The 15,454-nt window shown below is 36.9% G+C and overlaps 1 protein-coding gene across 6 annotated transcripts; it reads right to left on the bottom strand.

Annotated features, from left to right (window-relative positions):
- Window positions 1-83: 83 nt before the first annotated feature.
- LOC124824744 (protein SWOLLEN 1-like) lies at window positions 84-13,529 on the bottom strand. Of its 6 annotated transcripts, none has more exons than XM_088104827.1 (17): window positions 13,371-13,527; window positions 13,185-13,252; window positions 9,963-11,773; window positions 9,176-9,817; window positions 6,416-6,798; window positions 5,890-6,207; window positions 5,735-5,796; window positions 5,316-5,368; window positions 5,127-5,234; window positions 3,295-5,042; window positions 3,001-3,109; window positions 2,635-2,815; window positions 1,847-1,911; window positions 1,634-1,749; window positions 726-1,559; window positions 467-564; window positions 84-373 (listed from the first exon to the last, which is right to left on the bottom strand). In XM_088104827.1, exons 3-17 carry the CDS (start codon window positions 11,761-11,763, stop codon window positions 370-372), a joined length of 6,522 nt encoding a protein of 2,173 aa, XP_087960953.1. In that variant the 5' UTR covers window positions 11,764-11,773; window positions 13,185-13,252; window positions 13,371-13,527; the 3' UTR covers window positions 84-369. The 6 variants fall into 6 exon arrangements, with proteins under 6 accessions (XP_087960953.1, XP_087960954.1, XP_047153209.2 ...); XM_088104828.1 differs by having other exon boundaries at window positions 5,935-6,207; XM_047297253.2 differs by having other exon boundaries at window positions 5,735-6,207.
- Window positions 13,530-15,454: the final 1,925 nt, after the last annotated feature.

The following is a 15,454-nucleotide window of genomic DNA, read 5'->3' as shown; positions in this document are numbered from 1 at the left end:
TCATTTTTCCAAATTATCGTTGTTGCAGATAAGATTGAAAAGAGAGATAACGAAGTACAACGGGAGACGAACGCAAGCTGATATTCAAAGGAGAAGAGGAACATGACTTTACCATTTGATCATATCAACAAACCTTTCTATAAACAAGTCAACATGGATAAATTCCATATACAGCCTACAGGATCAAATTCAACCATTCTGTAAACAACATAAAATCGATATTAACATCTACTGGACTAGTCTGCCTAAAACAAAGGAAACAAGAATTTCCATTCCTATGTTCCCTATTATAAATAAATATACACATCTATGCCGAGTGTATTGTTCTTCCAACTAAACCGCATATAGCAACTTCTCGTTTAACTTTGGTTACCTGTGGCAGTAAAAAGTTGAAATGTTATTACATTCATAAGGTTACTCAAGAGCAGTCGACGCACTTGAATTATATATGTACACAAATTCTCACCCCCTAGAAATATTCCGATTCTGGTTTTTGTGACCCTTTTCATGTGAAGCAGCAGGAATCTTTGAGATAATCAAAGAGCTCTGCAATCCTTCTAATAGCTGCCAACGCAAAGTCAAAACCGTCAGACTCAACAAAAGACAACAATATGAAAAAAAAAATTACAGGTCAGATAATAAAAATGGCTTTATTGTAGACGCATAAAATAAATAACATGCGAACTAGAACAACCATTTTCAGTTAACGTTAGTCATGATCTTACTCTAGAAGTTGGCTGTATCCTGCGATTGGATCTACGAGGCTCAGCGATATCAGATGTTGACTTCACAGGATTTCCATTGAAGGCTTTTTCCTCATCAATCTTAGCCAACCTTCCACCAGCAGCAGGTGCAAGTTTTCCTTTACTTGCCCTTGATGTTAATGTCTTTTTAGTGGAATGAGAATCAGTTAAAGACTCAAGGGACGAATACAAGATTGGTCCAACCCCAGCTCCAACGTTCCCTCTTTCCACCTGATTTTCACTCTGAGATACATTCTTAAAATGACTTGAAGAATCCTTGATCCTTTCTGCACGACTTGATAAAGTGTTTTCTTTCGGTGGGATCACTCTCCCTGAAACACTCTGCTGTTTTCCAAACTTAAAAGCAGGCCTGGAGCCAGCTCCGAGTTTTTCCTTGGTATCATTTTTTGAGGTGTTTTTCAACCCACGTGATCCACCGGTACCTTGTGGTACCAGGAAGTTTGAAAGCTTAACCGAATCATTTCCATCGTTGATCTTACTTGTCCCATCAGCAACGTAATGCTTGCTTACTTCCATAAATTTCCTTTTCTTCCCAGGTTTAGGAACACCAAAAATCCCTCTTGATCCTTCTTTTGGAAGACCAGTCTTTACCATTCTGTGTGCATCAGATTTATTTTCATTCTTGCTGTTCTTCCCAATATTGAACACTTTATCATTTTCAGTCAAGTCCAGTAACCTCAACTCGCCAGGATTTGCTGACTCTACGGCAGTAGTTCCTTTCAGAATCCTGCCCTTACCCTTTACCTCTACTGAAGGACTACCTAACTTGAGTCGTTTTTCATGAGGTGTATCACCCTGCATGCCAAACGTACAACTCAGTGCAGGTATGCATAAAATTAAAGCATCAGAAGAGGTTGCAAACGAAGTACCTCATGCGTAGAACTGTCATTTGCACCAGCCTTGAGAGCCTCAATCCATTTCCCATCCTTCCAAATAAAAGATTGACGTAGATGCCAAGCTCTGAAAAGTGATGTTTTTCCACTAACTGCAGCAAACAATTTAGACTGTGTGTTTCAAAGTGGCCCAACATACACAATTGTTAGCACAATATTCATTAAAGTTTAATCAAATAATGCAGATACCTGGGAAGTGAACAGTTATTGTTTTATCGTTCTTGTTCTGATCGGTGATAACACCCTCCTGCCAGCTGATAAAAAACAATAAAATGAGATAGCCACAGTAAAATATAGGAGTATTATATAGAACTATGGCCCAGTTTAGATAAGCTGTGATGATATATTGATTTTAACTTATGGAATAAGCTTAATTAGTTTTATTTAATTTTCTTCACCTAAAAGTGTAACTAAGTTTATCTAAACAGAACCTATGTCTGAAATATTAATTAAAAGTGCTTCAGCTTTCCAAAATTGCAACAATAGAAGAAATGCTTCCGTTCAAAACAGATTTTGCAACTATGAAGCTTCTACAAGACAGGCTAATATCAGGATGAGTTGAATCTGATATTTTCACACACTTAATCTTTAAAGAACCAAATGTTCATTTAAAGAGTCCATTTATTGGTATTATCTGAAAAGCATTCCCTAGAATGGTGCAATACTGATTATTCTGTGCAATAAATCCATTCTCTTTTGCAAATGTCTTGATCGCATCTTAACTATAATTAATAAAGATATAAAAACTTTACAGTCTCCATAATCAAACATATATAAGATACAATCAGAGGTCGACAGAATTATTTGTTAAAAAAATCTGTTGTTTCATTTACGTTGAAAAGGTAATAGGAACTAAATCGCTTCCTCTAATTCTGTTGTTTAGTGTCAAAAAACGTAAACCTTAAAGCTTCCTCTAATTCTGTTCATTAGTGTCAAACAAATAAACCTTACAGGCACTAGAAAGTGTAAAACTATACCTGTCTTCTACCCATGCATCAACCCTATCCCCAACAGACCAATTATGATCTACCATAGCTGCCCTCTGTCTCTTCCTTGTCCCTTCGTTACGCAAACCAGGTATATTACTAGCAATGCGTATTCTGGGAGGTTTGTCTTCTTCACCTTCAAGTGAAATCCATTCCTTCAAAGGCCCCGCACCTGTAAAACAATTGTTTTCTCAATTTTCCAACCTAAATTGAGAATTTATGTATTAAAGCTATGGCACACGCTAGAAAAATATCAAGGTCCACTTGGCTCGTGTGTAGTACAAAAGTTGAAAAAGAAACTAACGTAGTTTGTCTCACATGTCAAGTAATTAAGGTATTTTGTTCTTAAAAACTAACCTTCATCATCAACAGGCAAATCGTAGCTTACATAAGCTTTACCATCCTTCACACTTAATACTTTGGCTTTGTACCATGCTGCCTTAAATCCTTCTCCATCTTTGAAAACCTGAAACATATGATTGCTTCAGATAACCAGGAAAAGATTAATTCAAAACCAGTTCCAAAATTGGAAACGTTGCACTAATTTTAATTAACTATGACATAATAATCGCCAAAGATGTTATGCCTACTATGAAATCAAATGGGTATTATCTAGTTAACCTAATCAAATTCACTAATAATGAAATCAACCTCTACAGGTGAGCCCTCCTTTATGCTATCTTCCTCCACATCTTCAGGTCTATTGCCAGCTGTGGAAGCAGCCTGCATTTCAATCTCAGATTCAGGAAGCTCGTCAATGGGATTGACTAGGTTTGGTCCTTTTGAACTGTTTTCATTGACATTAATAGAAGAAATGCCATCAATGCCTTTCATATAGTCCTGAGATATCTCACTCTGCACTGTATGAAAAGGTGACTTCTCTCTAGCAGCAGTCTTCCCCTTTTCATCAGATGAAATATCTCTATTACGTATCTGGGAAGCTCCAGGTCTGTCTCCAATATTGTCAGCGCTAACCAGACCACTGGTCATGTCTTTTAACAAGCCAACTTGCTGACTTGATTCTCGGGTTGCATTCCAACAACCCTCTGGACCAGCTTCTACTAAGTCATTTAATGCCAAAGGATCACCCATAGTTACAATCTTTCCAGCCTGGGATACAGCTTCTGCTGCCAGCTCAGCAGCCTTCACAATAGCATCCATATTTTCAGCTCGTTTTCTAGCAGCTGAAGCAGCTTCCACTCTCTTCCTTGCAGCCTCCTTCGCAGCTCCGATGATAGAACTAGAGCTATTGGTTCCAATAGTACCCTTCAAGATGGACGCAGGGGTTGCTTTTCCTAAGTTATTCATACCCTCTGAACAAGAAATTTGGCAAGAACTCTCATAACCAGATGAAACTAATGCTTCATCAGCCATTAATTTTGCATGCAATGCAGCATTTGATGCAACATTGGCAGCAGCAGCGGCTGCCTTTGCAACAGCAGCAGCAGCAGCAACTGCTACTGCAGCAGATGCTAATTTGGCCTCAATATCTGACACCAGTCCAGAATTTTTGTGTTTATCCAACTGTTTCCATATCTCCAGGCTATGATTCACAGCAGCCACAGAAAGAGCAGAAGCTTCCTCAGCATTCTCTCTAGCCTCCTTAATTTTTGTAAGAGACTCATCTGACAAAATCCTCATCTTAACATTCCAGTCACTTGTGAGGTGTTCAGCAAGAGATAGAGGAATTACAGACACAACTGATTTTTCAACAGTAGTTATGGGCACACTCCCAACAGGGGTTGCAGTGGCAACAGAAGTAGATATATGGCTGCTTACAACAGGAGTTGGTACTAGTTGAGACTGCAAATGCATGGCTTTCAGCCCAAGATCCTCAGACACCATACTTTTTTTTCTTTTTTTGGGTTTTGGATCTGAAGAATGCTGAGCATTCAATACCATCACATTGTTTGTATCATGCAGAGGGGTAGTTGCCAAAAAGACACTTTGCCCACCTGCACTAGAAGGTGGCAGACCAAGAGGAGCATTTTTAATACTTGGAGGAACCGACGATCCTTTGACAGAATTGAACTGAATTGTATCAGTGAGAGGTAACGCAGAAATATGGGAAGTGTTGCTATCAGAGGCAGGAATTGGAGTCCATGATCCACGAAGAGGGGTTTGGGATAACCAAGATGTGTTGTGTCCCAGAAAGTTTCTGAAAGGAGGGGTTTGGTAATGTGAAGAAGTAAGTGCCTGTGAATAATCCACAATAGAACCTCTTGCAAGGGCACTTTGAAGGGAATCACAGGAAGGAGTTTGTAAACTCCAAAGGGGTGATGAAATGGGTATTAATGGGTTGGCAATTGTCGGAGTAGCCTTGTTGCCAGCTACACCAAGAGGTGAAGAGATACCTTGAAGTGCATTTTGCTTAACTGCTACATCAGTGGTTCTTGCACCTGCAGATCTCAAATCTATATAGTTACACGGTAAAATTATAGAAAAAAATTAAACACGTTAATGTATGTAAGCATATAGGATACCGGATCTTGATTGCAGAGGCGTTTCCGGGTTCATGGGATGAGATTTTTTACCATGCTGCCTCTCCATGCAGGAAGACCAGGCATTCTGCCAAATACTCCTTCCACCATCTAAAGAGCACAATGATACTCAATATTTTGAACAAAAAAAGAGAAATGAGTATGAAAAAGGAACATGATTTAGAAAAAGACCTGGGCCCCCAAAAGCTGATATCATATAGGCCTCATCAGGTACCATGCCTTGACTGCAGCAACATCAATCAATATGAGAAATAACAGGCGTTGTTGACTATCACAAAAGGGAGTACAGAACATAACAAGCCACCTAAACAGATTACTATCTCATGAAGTTACTTTGCTTTAATATAGTATATTGATTGAACGAGCATAAAATAGGTGTGAGGCTCAACAAATCAATTAAATCCGAAATCCATAAAATAAAATCAGATCCCATTTTTAATTAACCATGGGAGTTTAGGAGAGACAGGTACAGAATACTTGTGGGGAATGGATGAAGAAATACAATTCATAGGCATGTGTGCACATCACATCCATGTATCCTCGACAATGAAGAAACTAAAATATATAACATAGTTAAGATTTAAACTCACATCAACGCTCCATAGACAAAGATCTGTGCACGCAATTGTATTTGCTGAATATCCATGAAAGGCTGTTGAAACAGAACAGGTGGAGAAGCAGAAGAGTTCAAATCTGGAAGGCTAGAAGTGGAAGCATTTAAAATAGCAAATTGCTTTGTACTGACAGAATCAACATGCCCGTACTGCTGCATCTCATTCAATTGCATCACCTGGTAACCAGGGGACGGGCTCAAAGACAAGCTAGTTGATCTATCCCCTCTTTCTGAATGTTTTCCTGGACTTTTTCCTTTATTTGCTTTCCTAGAAGTTTCCTTTCCAGCTGTCTTATTAGAGGAACGCCTAGGTTTGTGTTCAGGTGTTCCTTGAGACACAGTGAGTGCCATGACACCATCAGATATTTGTGGAGTCCCAACGGAGATATTTCCAGCAACTTTGGTTTTGGGAGCACCTACTACAGAAGCAAGCGGAGATTCCTCTCCAACCTTCAAATAAGAACAGAAGAAAAAGGAGAAAAAAATGAGTGCATTGGAATTTGAAATAAAAAACGAAGAATTTATAATGATATATATATATATATATATATATATATATATATATATATATATATATATATATATATATATATTACAGAGAATAGATTTCAGATAATAGAGCCTTTAGACTTAGATCATGAACCACAACAGGGATTACCATTGAAGCTTGGTTGGCAGCAGCTCGTTGCCTTTTGCCAGAATTTGTTCCTTTGGTGGTCTTTCCTGAAGCACTTTTTTTGGGCAAATTTGCCACAGGAGCTAAGCTTCTCTCGTCTTTAGATGCACCATTCCCCTTAGGATCATGATCCGTTGACATGTTCAATGCATCCTTCTTTATGCTTTCAGAAATTGAAGGGTTTAGATGACCGGAAGCCTTAACTTGATTCACATCTTTTTCAGTTTCAGGTTGGCTTTGAAAATTAACAGAGGTACCACGAGCATTATCAGTATGGTTGGCAGGACTGCTTCCCGTTTCATGCAACTTGGTGCAAGAATCAGCCAAAGAAGATTTGGAACTTATATTTGCCGATAAATCTTTACCTACAAAATTAATTAATCGTAGGTGCAAAAGCCAGAAGAACTTCAGTAAAATGTTAAACAGGAAGGGATGCATGTTACAACGATAAAACAACTAACACATAATTTGCACGTTACATTCAACAATTCTATCATCATATGATTGGATAACTTTAAGACAGGACAAAATAAATCGGTACACAATTACCAAACATTTACAACGTTCACCAGAAGTTCACCACTGGCTTTGCTGTGCAAGGAAACTGCCAGCAAAAAAAGAACAGGGCAGGCCCAATAAACATTCTGAAGGTAGACAAGTAACAAGGAATAAGAATGCCACCATATGCAATAAGCAGAGACCATCACTCTCAAGGGCACACGACAAAATAAAGAGGATGAGGTGACGTGGAGAGAAATATGGTCATTGTAAGCATGGTAAGTCAACCTTCTGACAACACACAAAATACTTGTGACTTGTTGTCACGTGAGTATCTGCTATAGCAATGACACGTGACAACACACAATCTCTTAGGTTCATCCCTCTCGTACATTTTTTCATCTCATTCTCTACTAATGGGAGATTTGCTCCTGATTTTTCTTTTGGAAGGATGTGTTACTATGGACCTTCTTTCGTGAACCCTTCTTCTCATAACAGGCATCATCCATGACCTTGGTCCAAAAAGTATTTGAAACCTAGCCCGAGCCCTTTTGATCGCCCATTAATCAATATTGCCATTATTGTTTGTTGCAACACAGATCATAAACTCTGCACATTCTAAATTGTATAAGTTTCAAACTTCAATTATTAATTTTTCCTATAAACACCTCTCTCCCCCAAAAAAATTAAAAAAGAAAGCTTAGGTAATTGAGGAATTATATATGCGGATAAAACAACTCAACTTCCTTTTTACTTTTTTGTTTCCCTACTATTAGTAAGAAAAGAGGAGTATTCAAGAATGTATCCAAATAAATAAACTAATCCAAAACAATAGATAACCAAAAAGCTGCATTAATTCATTTGGGGCGGTTCAATTTTTACTTCTCATGTTCAAACTTCAAAATAAAAGTCAATGAATAATTGATTATGAATATGTAATTGTATCTTTAGAAACTTGAGATTATTTTGACAAGTGATTTATAATTTTTGGTTGTGATCTTGGATGAAACTTGATAATTTGATTAAGTCTTTTCAACTTGTTATTGAATAAGAACTAATAACTAAATTAAAAATTATCTGCAAGAAAGATTGATGCATGTATTAGTTCAGGCCTTTACTCTTACTCTAGATAATGAAGTTTCATTTGTTCATTGATCAAGAGAGTGTGTTATCACCTTAAGAAAATACAGAAAAAATGAAATGAAATAATTTGATCCAAACCAAAAAAGATTAGATTGACTTGGTTTGAATTTGATACACCAAACCAAGCTTTTTTAATGATTGGAACAAATTATTTTTGCCACTAACATATTAAAATTGAACCACAAACACCCCTCAAAAGTGGAAACAAGAGGGCAAGTTTTTAGTTTTCACTTTTAGTCGAAAAACAGTCCTTAGTTCAATCAAAAACAATTTCTATAAATTAACACATGTTTTAGGGTGGTAATAATATAAGCATTTTCAACAAGTCTTCCATTTTCACTTTTAGTCGGAAAACGGTCATTATTTGCTTTTCTCCCCTGATCTAACTTTGACTTTTCCTTGCCTTCATCATTTCTGCTCAATCAATCACACATGTATATATCACAAGTAAATGTATTGCTTTCTAGTTTCTTGGGGAGAAAAAAACTGACAAGTCCTATAAGCCAATGTTGAATTTAAGATCAGTTAGCAAACAAGAAATACAATCCACAATGAAGCCAAAATAAGGCTACGCTGTAACTTTTATTCTAGTAATAGTGCAGAGGCTTCCCTTACTCCAGATATTTTTTGCTTGGTGCAGAAAAATTCTCCCAAAGACATGAAATGATTAAGAATCACTTGTAGTTTAGAATTAGTTCGACGTTTAAGAAGCCACAAAATCACTATTTTAAAATAAAATAGTCAAGCATTCTTCAACAACACAGTTTTTTTGGCTAAAACTTTATTAAGTGCACCAAAAAATAATAAGACGAGAAAAGACAACAGGAACAATGTTTCTCATTGTGTGCAATAATAAACAAACTGAAGAATAATGAGATACCCATGATATCATATTTCATGAATTGATACATAATAACAATGCTTTGCTTCAGGTTACATGATGTAATCATCAGTCAAGACCGGTAAGAACATAAGCATAGATCATTCAATTAGGAAAAAGTAGATAAATGATCATAATCAGTGTTGTATGCTACATTATTTTTTCCAATTTTCTATTAGGATGGCCACATAAATCACTTACAACAGGATTTTAAAGAATACCTGATACTTTTGAGGATGACTTGTCATGGAACTCTGGTATTGCCTCCTTGTCATCCTTGGTAAAAGAAACGGAAACTTCATCACCCCGCATCTCTATCGATTCATGGAGAACTAGAGCCTCACCAGCATCTTTTGCACATTCCTGATCAGCCTTATCACTTGGTGTCTCTTGAGGTTTATCCATCTTTCCAGAAGCAGTTGTCACACAACTGCTTATTGTCTCGCACAACGGTTGTCTTGATGTATCAAAAAAATGTAACTTTTTAGTTCCAGTATCAGGACAAGGAGCAGTTTCCTGTTCAGAAGACCCAACAGGAAGTGTTGAACTTGCTTCATATGCTACTTTAGCTTCAGAGCTTACGTCACTAACTATTTTAGCTTCAGAGCTAGATTCATTGGCTCTTTTACCTTCAGAGCTTAATTCAATGCATATTTTAGCTTCAGCGCTTGCTTCATTGGTTTCTGTAGCTTCAGCGCTTGTTTCATTAGCTAAGGTAGTTTCAGCACTTGCTTCATTGGCTACGGTAGCTTCTGTGTTGTCCTTTTCATCAATAGAAGCAGACCCAACAAGCATCACTCCTTCAACTTCAAAGTGGTCTGTAACTCCATGTGTGGATACAACTCTGTTAGGTAGTGTAACATCTGCCATTTCACAGAATGTTAAACTAATATTTTCTAATATATATTGTTAGTCTGAAAAATAAGACAAAAGAAAGATATGTAGTTAAATCATATAATGACTTCATTCATATCCTTGTGTTTAATCCACTCTATTTTATTAGTATACCTGAATTATTGACAGGCTCAACATCATCTGATACTCTGGCAGTAGTCAAGTTAGTTTCCAAGTTATCTGTACTAAGAGATGATGAACTAACTCCACAATCAACATGATGTGGTTGGTCAACATTGCAATGCATTACGCTGGAATCAGTAGTGACCTTTTTATTCACTAGGTCAATGGCAGAAATATCTTGAAAAAAGCTTCCTTGGTCACCCTGCTTGTCAGGCTCATCATTTTCACATACCTGTGCTTCCTCACCCAAAATACATGATGTTGTAGAATTCACTGAACTTAAACTTGCGAAACCACCTGCTTTGATATCATCATTCCTTTTATTAATAGTAGAAGTTTTATCATTCCCAACAGAAAAAATAGATGCCTCTGACTTACTGAATGAAAGCTCCATATCCATCTGGTTACCATTGTTTGCTAACTCATTTTCCTTAGCATCACTGTTTTCGCTATATGTAGTCTCAACAGTATTCTTCTGAAAATTAGGACAAGTACCATGGTCAGATTTGCTGACCCCAATTATTTGCCCCTCAGAACTGGAATCGTCTTTAATTGCAACGATTGGTGAATCACATGTATTTACAGCAGATAGATTATCCACAATTGTATCTTCATTTGCATTGGCTGAAGACAAATCTCTGAAACATGCATCTTCATTGGATCTTCCTGTGTTCTGCAAGCCAGAAATATCATCAGATACCATGCCCAAGGAGCCCCCTAAACTACTTCCAGAAGTCTCCAGGCCTTCAACTACATTGCCACTTTTCAATGCTTCTTCCATAGGAATTGAACAAAGAGGTTTATCAGAAAGAAATTCTTCTGCCCCAACTGCCTTTAAATTTGAAGTTCGAATTTCAACATCAGAATCTTTGTTAATCGCCAAAGAATCCAAATCGTGTTCCTTAGATTGCATCTGTATAGAACTTTGCTCCTCATGACCCATGTGAACTACATGATTCTGCACATTTTGAATCTCTAATACTTCACAAGTAGAAGAGATATTTTGTATGGAAGTTACAGTAATACTATTATTCTTCGGCCCAGACACAGCTGAGTCCTCTGGTGTTTTTTCTTCAAGAGAACCATCAGCCACAATCTCAACTTTTTGTTCATTTGCATCATCACTGTTGTCATCGGTAATGGGAATTCCCCTAGCCACGGGCAAGTCATCATTTCCCAATAAATCATGTGGTGGCAGATTACTTAAACTCCCATCAATGGACAGTTCACCTTGGGAAACTACAGCCAGAGACCGGTCTCTTTCTTCTTCTTTTGAACCAGCCAAGTTTTCATGCATAAAACCTGGTGGCTTTAAATCAGTAGCGTTATCTTTATATTCATTTCTATCATCAGGTTTTGGATCAGGCTCCATTTGCTTAGCTAAGCATGCCAGTTCATCAAAGGCATCAGACTCCTGTATATCAGTTTCTCTTGGGATAAATTCCTCCTGTCCAACAGATTTTAATAGCATTTCAACAGATTCTGAGGAAGTGGCCTCAGACCAAACATTATTGTGCCTTGAAATAGAGCAAGTTTCAGCAGCAGTTGAACCAAACTCTATTCCACTACTCCCACGGGAGTATGCGTCAATCCACTGATTATCTTCGTTACTTTCAATACCAAGGAAAACTTCAGTTTCAACCAAACTATCAAATCTTAAATGCCCTTGAAGGCTTTCGTCCAGATCAAACTTAGGGAGAGCATAAGGCCTTAAAACAGGAGGAAATTTTGTGCTCCCTTCACCAGGTATATGGAGATTCTGGCTTTGAAAATCATTGTCATCATAATCCATGGATGTATCCCTGAAACATATGAGCATATTAGAATATGAGAAATAAGTCAAATAACTATAAATACACGCTTAAACTTTATATACTAATATTCATAAATATATATATGCACATACAGACAAAAGAATGCTTCCCTAAGAAGCTTCCATTAACATAGAGCAGAACAGCTAGAGTAGCAGAAGATTAAATACTAGAAAAGGTACTTTTGGTTATGGATGCTCAATGGGTTCGCTGATCTAGATCTAGAAACTGAAGTGACCTTTGTCCAACCAGATCTAATACAGAAACCCCAAAAGTAACTGCTTATGTCCACCACCCGTGTTTCTGAAGTGCCAAAACTGAGATGCACCAAATCAATATATACTAAAAACAGAGACACATGCATCTGGGAGCTGCAAACTCCGCCCACCTAGCCCCACTCCGGCTGCTATTGATTACTTAGGAACAACTACTCCAATGAAGCAGGTATCATATAGCCTCAGCAGAAAACAACTTCATCATGTTTCATAAGTTAACATATCATTCCAATTCAAGAATTCCCTAAAATATCATAATTAAAGAAAAAACAAAAGTCTTATTGAAAAATTATCTAGTCACTAATACGGATTAAATGATTAATATATATGAATATATATTCTCCGCACAACTAATACACTGAGAAAGCCACTGAACATTCAGGGTAGGAGGCAGTGGCAAACGACTTAATGACTGTCAAGTGGTCGGGGAATGTTGTTTAAGAGTATAAAATGTGGCAAAAAACAAAAGGTATGCATGATAAAAACAGCTAATTGAAGACATCCATGTGGTTTCCATTCATTCACCACACAGATAGGTTAAAACAAGCATCACGTAGTAAGACTAAGGAAGCTTCTTCTTTGTAGTGCTATTGAATAAAAATAGCACCGGTATACGTCGTGAGAGTTTTCACGTGAAATCATTCATGAATGGCTTGTATAAAATTAGATTTCTCACAAAAATTGTTTCATGACCTATATCTTCCTTTTTTTCTTGAAAACACACCGGGTTTGCAGTTACACAAAGGATGTCCACTTTGCCAATTGCGTGATCAGTTTAGAGTTAACACAGAGCAGCAACCCTTCCAACGAACTGACAAACAGTGCTTCTTAACAATATATCCTTAAAAACCTTCCCAATTAATTTACTGAGATTGGCCACCTTGTTTGAGGAATTAAACGCAGTCAGTCTCCACGTCAATTAAATTAGTCAAACCCAATCAGAAATTAAAAAAAGAATCACCACTTCACCCCCATAAAGAAAATCTAAACACCAACAAACCTATATCTTTGCTGAAAAAAAAAAGGAGCAATAAACACCATCCAAGCCTAATAAAAAAATAGCCAGAACCCCTAAAAAAAAAGCTGGACATGAAAAGTACCAGAAAAAGAAAATCTAAAGACGCTACCTCCCTCCATTCGGCGAGGAAATCCAGCCCCTCTGATCTCACCTATTCCTCAATCGTACAATCATTTACTGCATCAACAATTCAAGTTATGTCACTGTAACTTCAATCAAATGAACGAACTTTGAACATAGAAAGACTAAGAAGACCGACAAGGTCCAGATGTCTCGCTGAAAGTCAGAGACTCACCGGTGAGTTCGAGTTCCGGCAGATCGAATTAGGGTTCCGGCTAATGACGGAAAGATAGAGAGTAGTGAGAGAAAAAGCAGAAACGACACCAACACGCGAAGTGTGTGACACTTTCCCAGCAGATTTTTTATTTTTGTTTTTCTTTTCTTTTCCTTTCTTATATTCTTTCCCATTGACATTAAATTTTACAGAGGAAGTGTGTATTGTCAATTTGTCATTCTCATTTGTCTTTGTGTAGAGTATTGAATACTAATTCTATTATTACTTTTATTTAAAATTTTCTTTAAAATAAATTTACCATTAATAGAATTAGCAAACAAAGTTAATACATTGATTTAAAATTACTAAAAAAGGATTAGAAACTTACTATTAGACTTGTTAAAGTCAAAAACAGAGCCAGCCTTTTATTTATTTATTTAATAGTTATAAATGTTAACTAGGGTGACTCTTGAAGAACATTAATTAAAAAATTAAAAATAAAATTATCACATATTATTATTATATCCGTCTTAATTACTGGAACATTATTTTCAATTCCTATCAATGTCAAAATCCAACACATGGAAAATACTCAAAACAGGTGGCCATATTGGAAAGCGAGAGTAGAAAATAGTTCAGAAAATAATATTAGTATTTTAAATGGTCTTACTTTTTTATCTCATCAAAATGTATATTATATTTAATAATAGTCACAATTAAAAAGTTTACAGCATACCAACTCATTGGAGGCTTCATAGATTAAATTAAGGGTTATAGATTTTTAATACACAAATTCTTTATCACTCGATAATCTCTCCCAATGTTTTTTTTTGTCACGCCCCATTAATTATTCTGCTTAGTCACCTCCCTGCTTCCATTAATACGTGTGACACGTGTTCTGTGCCATTAAAGAAGCACACGCCCTCACTCTGCATGCCACCGCCAGGTGTCAAATTGGAAGGTTCTGAGTTTGATAGTGGAAGCCAAGTGGCAGCGCAGGAGAGAATGTCCGTTTGACTTGGGAAGAGAAACTAATTTTCTGAAACACTCTTCCCTTCTCTGCGTGCTCTTTCATCTTCCTCAGAAAACCAAACCCTCATTTTTCTCCTCCTTCTCTCTAGAACTCTCCGTCTTCCCTCTTCTGCAACTCACCCTCCTTTTCTCCGTTCACGTTTCAGCACCGTGATAATCAGCACTGCACCGTGAGCTTTCCATCAAACCGATTGGTTTTGGATTCTGAAACGGGTAAGTTTCACGTCCTCAACCACTCTTCATTTTCCACATGCAAGCTCGTTTTAAATCTGCATGCACCTTCTCTGAACCAGTATTGGTTTTTGAATTTTTAGTTGAAGAGTTTTTGGGTTTTTGAACGAAAAAGGGTAGAAGAGTTGATACTGGGATCTGGTTTTCTTTTAAAGAACGAAAGCACGTTTCCAATCCAGGTAAGGGAAGCTTGTTAGAATTTAATTCACATGATCTCTGTACTGCATGCGCGTTACGTAATGTTTGAAAGTATGATTTATGATATTTGACTTTGGAGTTTAGGATTATGATTCTGAGATGATATATGAAAATGTTGCATGTATGTACTGGGAATTATATGCTGAGTGTATGAATGGTCTGTGACGTTGTACGTGGATGATTTTGATATTTGAATGTTAGTATATGATGTTGATTAAAAGCATGAGAAGTATGGAAAAATACTATGTTAAGATTGATTTAATGCATGAAAGTTTATACTGGAAAATGAGTTACTGTAAAAGAAGAATTATATGAAAAGTGCATGAATTTGAACGTTCGTATTGATACGGTCATTGACCGTTCGGTATTATCAGTAAATTCTTGTATTAGTCGGACCCTTTCATTTGGAAAGGACTCCCTTTGAGAACGAACGCCCTCTAATATATTTTTACGTTGTGCTTTCGGCCAGACGTAAACATCACGAGTGTTGTGTGAGAATTGAGAATTTTGATAATATCCCGTGAACTTTTAGTCAAATTATTGAAACATAAACTTTAAATATCTCATCTTATATAAATCCCAATTTCTATGATTTTGAATTCAGCCAAGAGTCTCGATCTAAAAACGTACGTCCTAAGTGGCGT

Source organism: Vigna umbellata, chromosome 1 (assembly GCF_029865625.1).
Source record: "Vigna umbellata cultivar VRB3 chromosome 1, Vumbellata_1.0, whole genome shotgun sequence".
Classification (NCBI taxonomy): Eukaryota; Viridiplantae; Streptophyta; class Magnoliopsida; order Fabales; family Fabaceae; genus Vigna; species Vigna umbellata.
Note: the sequence above shows the minus strand (reverse complement) of the source record. Positions and strands in the feature narration are given on the sequence as shown.

Excerpts from the sequence above, each read along its gene's own strand:
- LOC124824744 (XM_047297253.2), bottom strand. The coding sequence starts at position 11,763 with ATGGATTATGATGACAATGATTTTCAAAGCCAGAATCTCCATATACCT. Across the intron at positions 9,818-9,962 it reads TGAGCCTGTCAATAATTCAG|ATGTTACACTACCTAACAGA; the intron begins GTATACTAATAA and ends GTGAAATGGCAG. Across the intron at positions 6,799-9,175 it reads GTCATCCTCAAAAGTATCAG|GTAAAGATTTATCGGCAAAT; the intron begins GTATTCTTTAAA and ends TTAATTTTGTAG.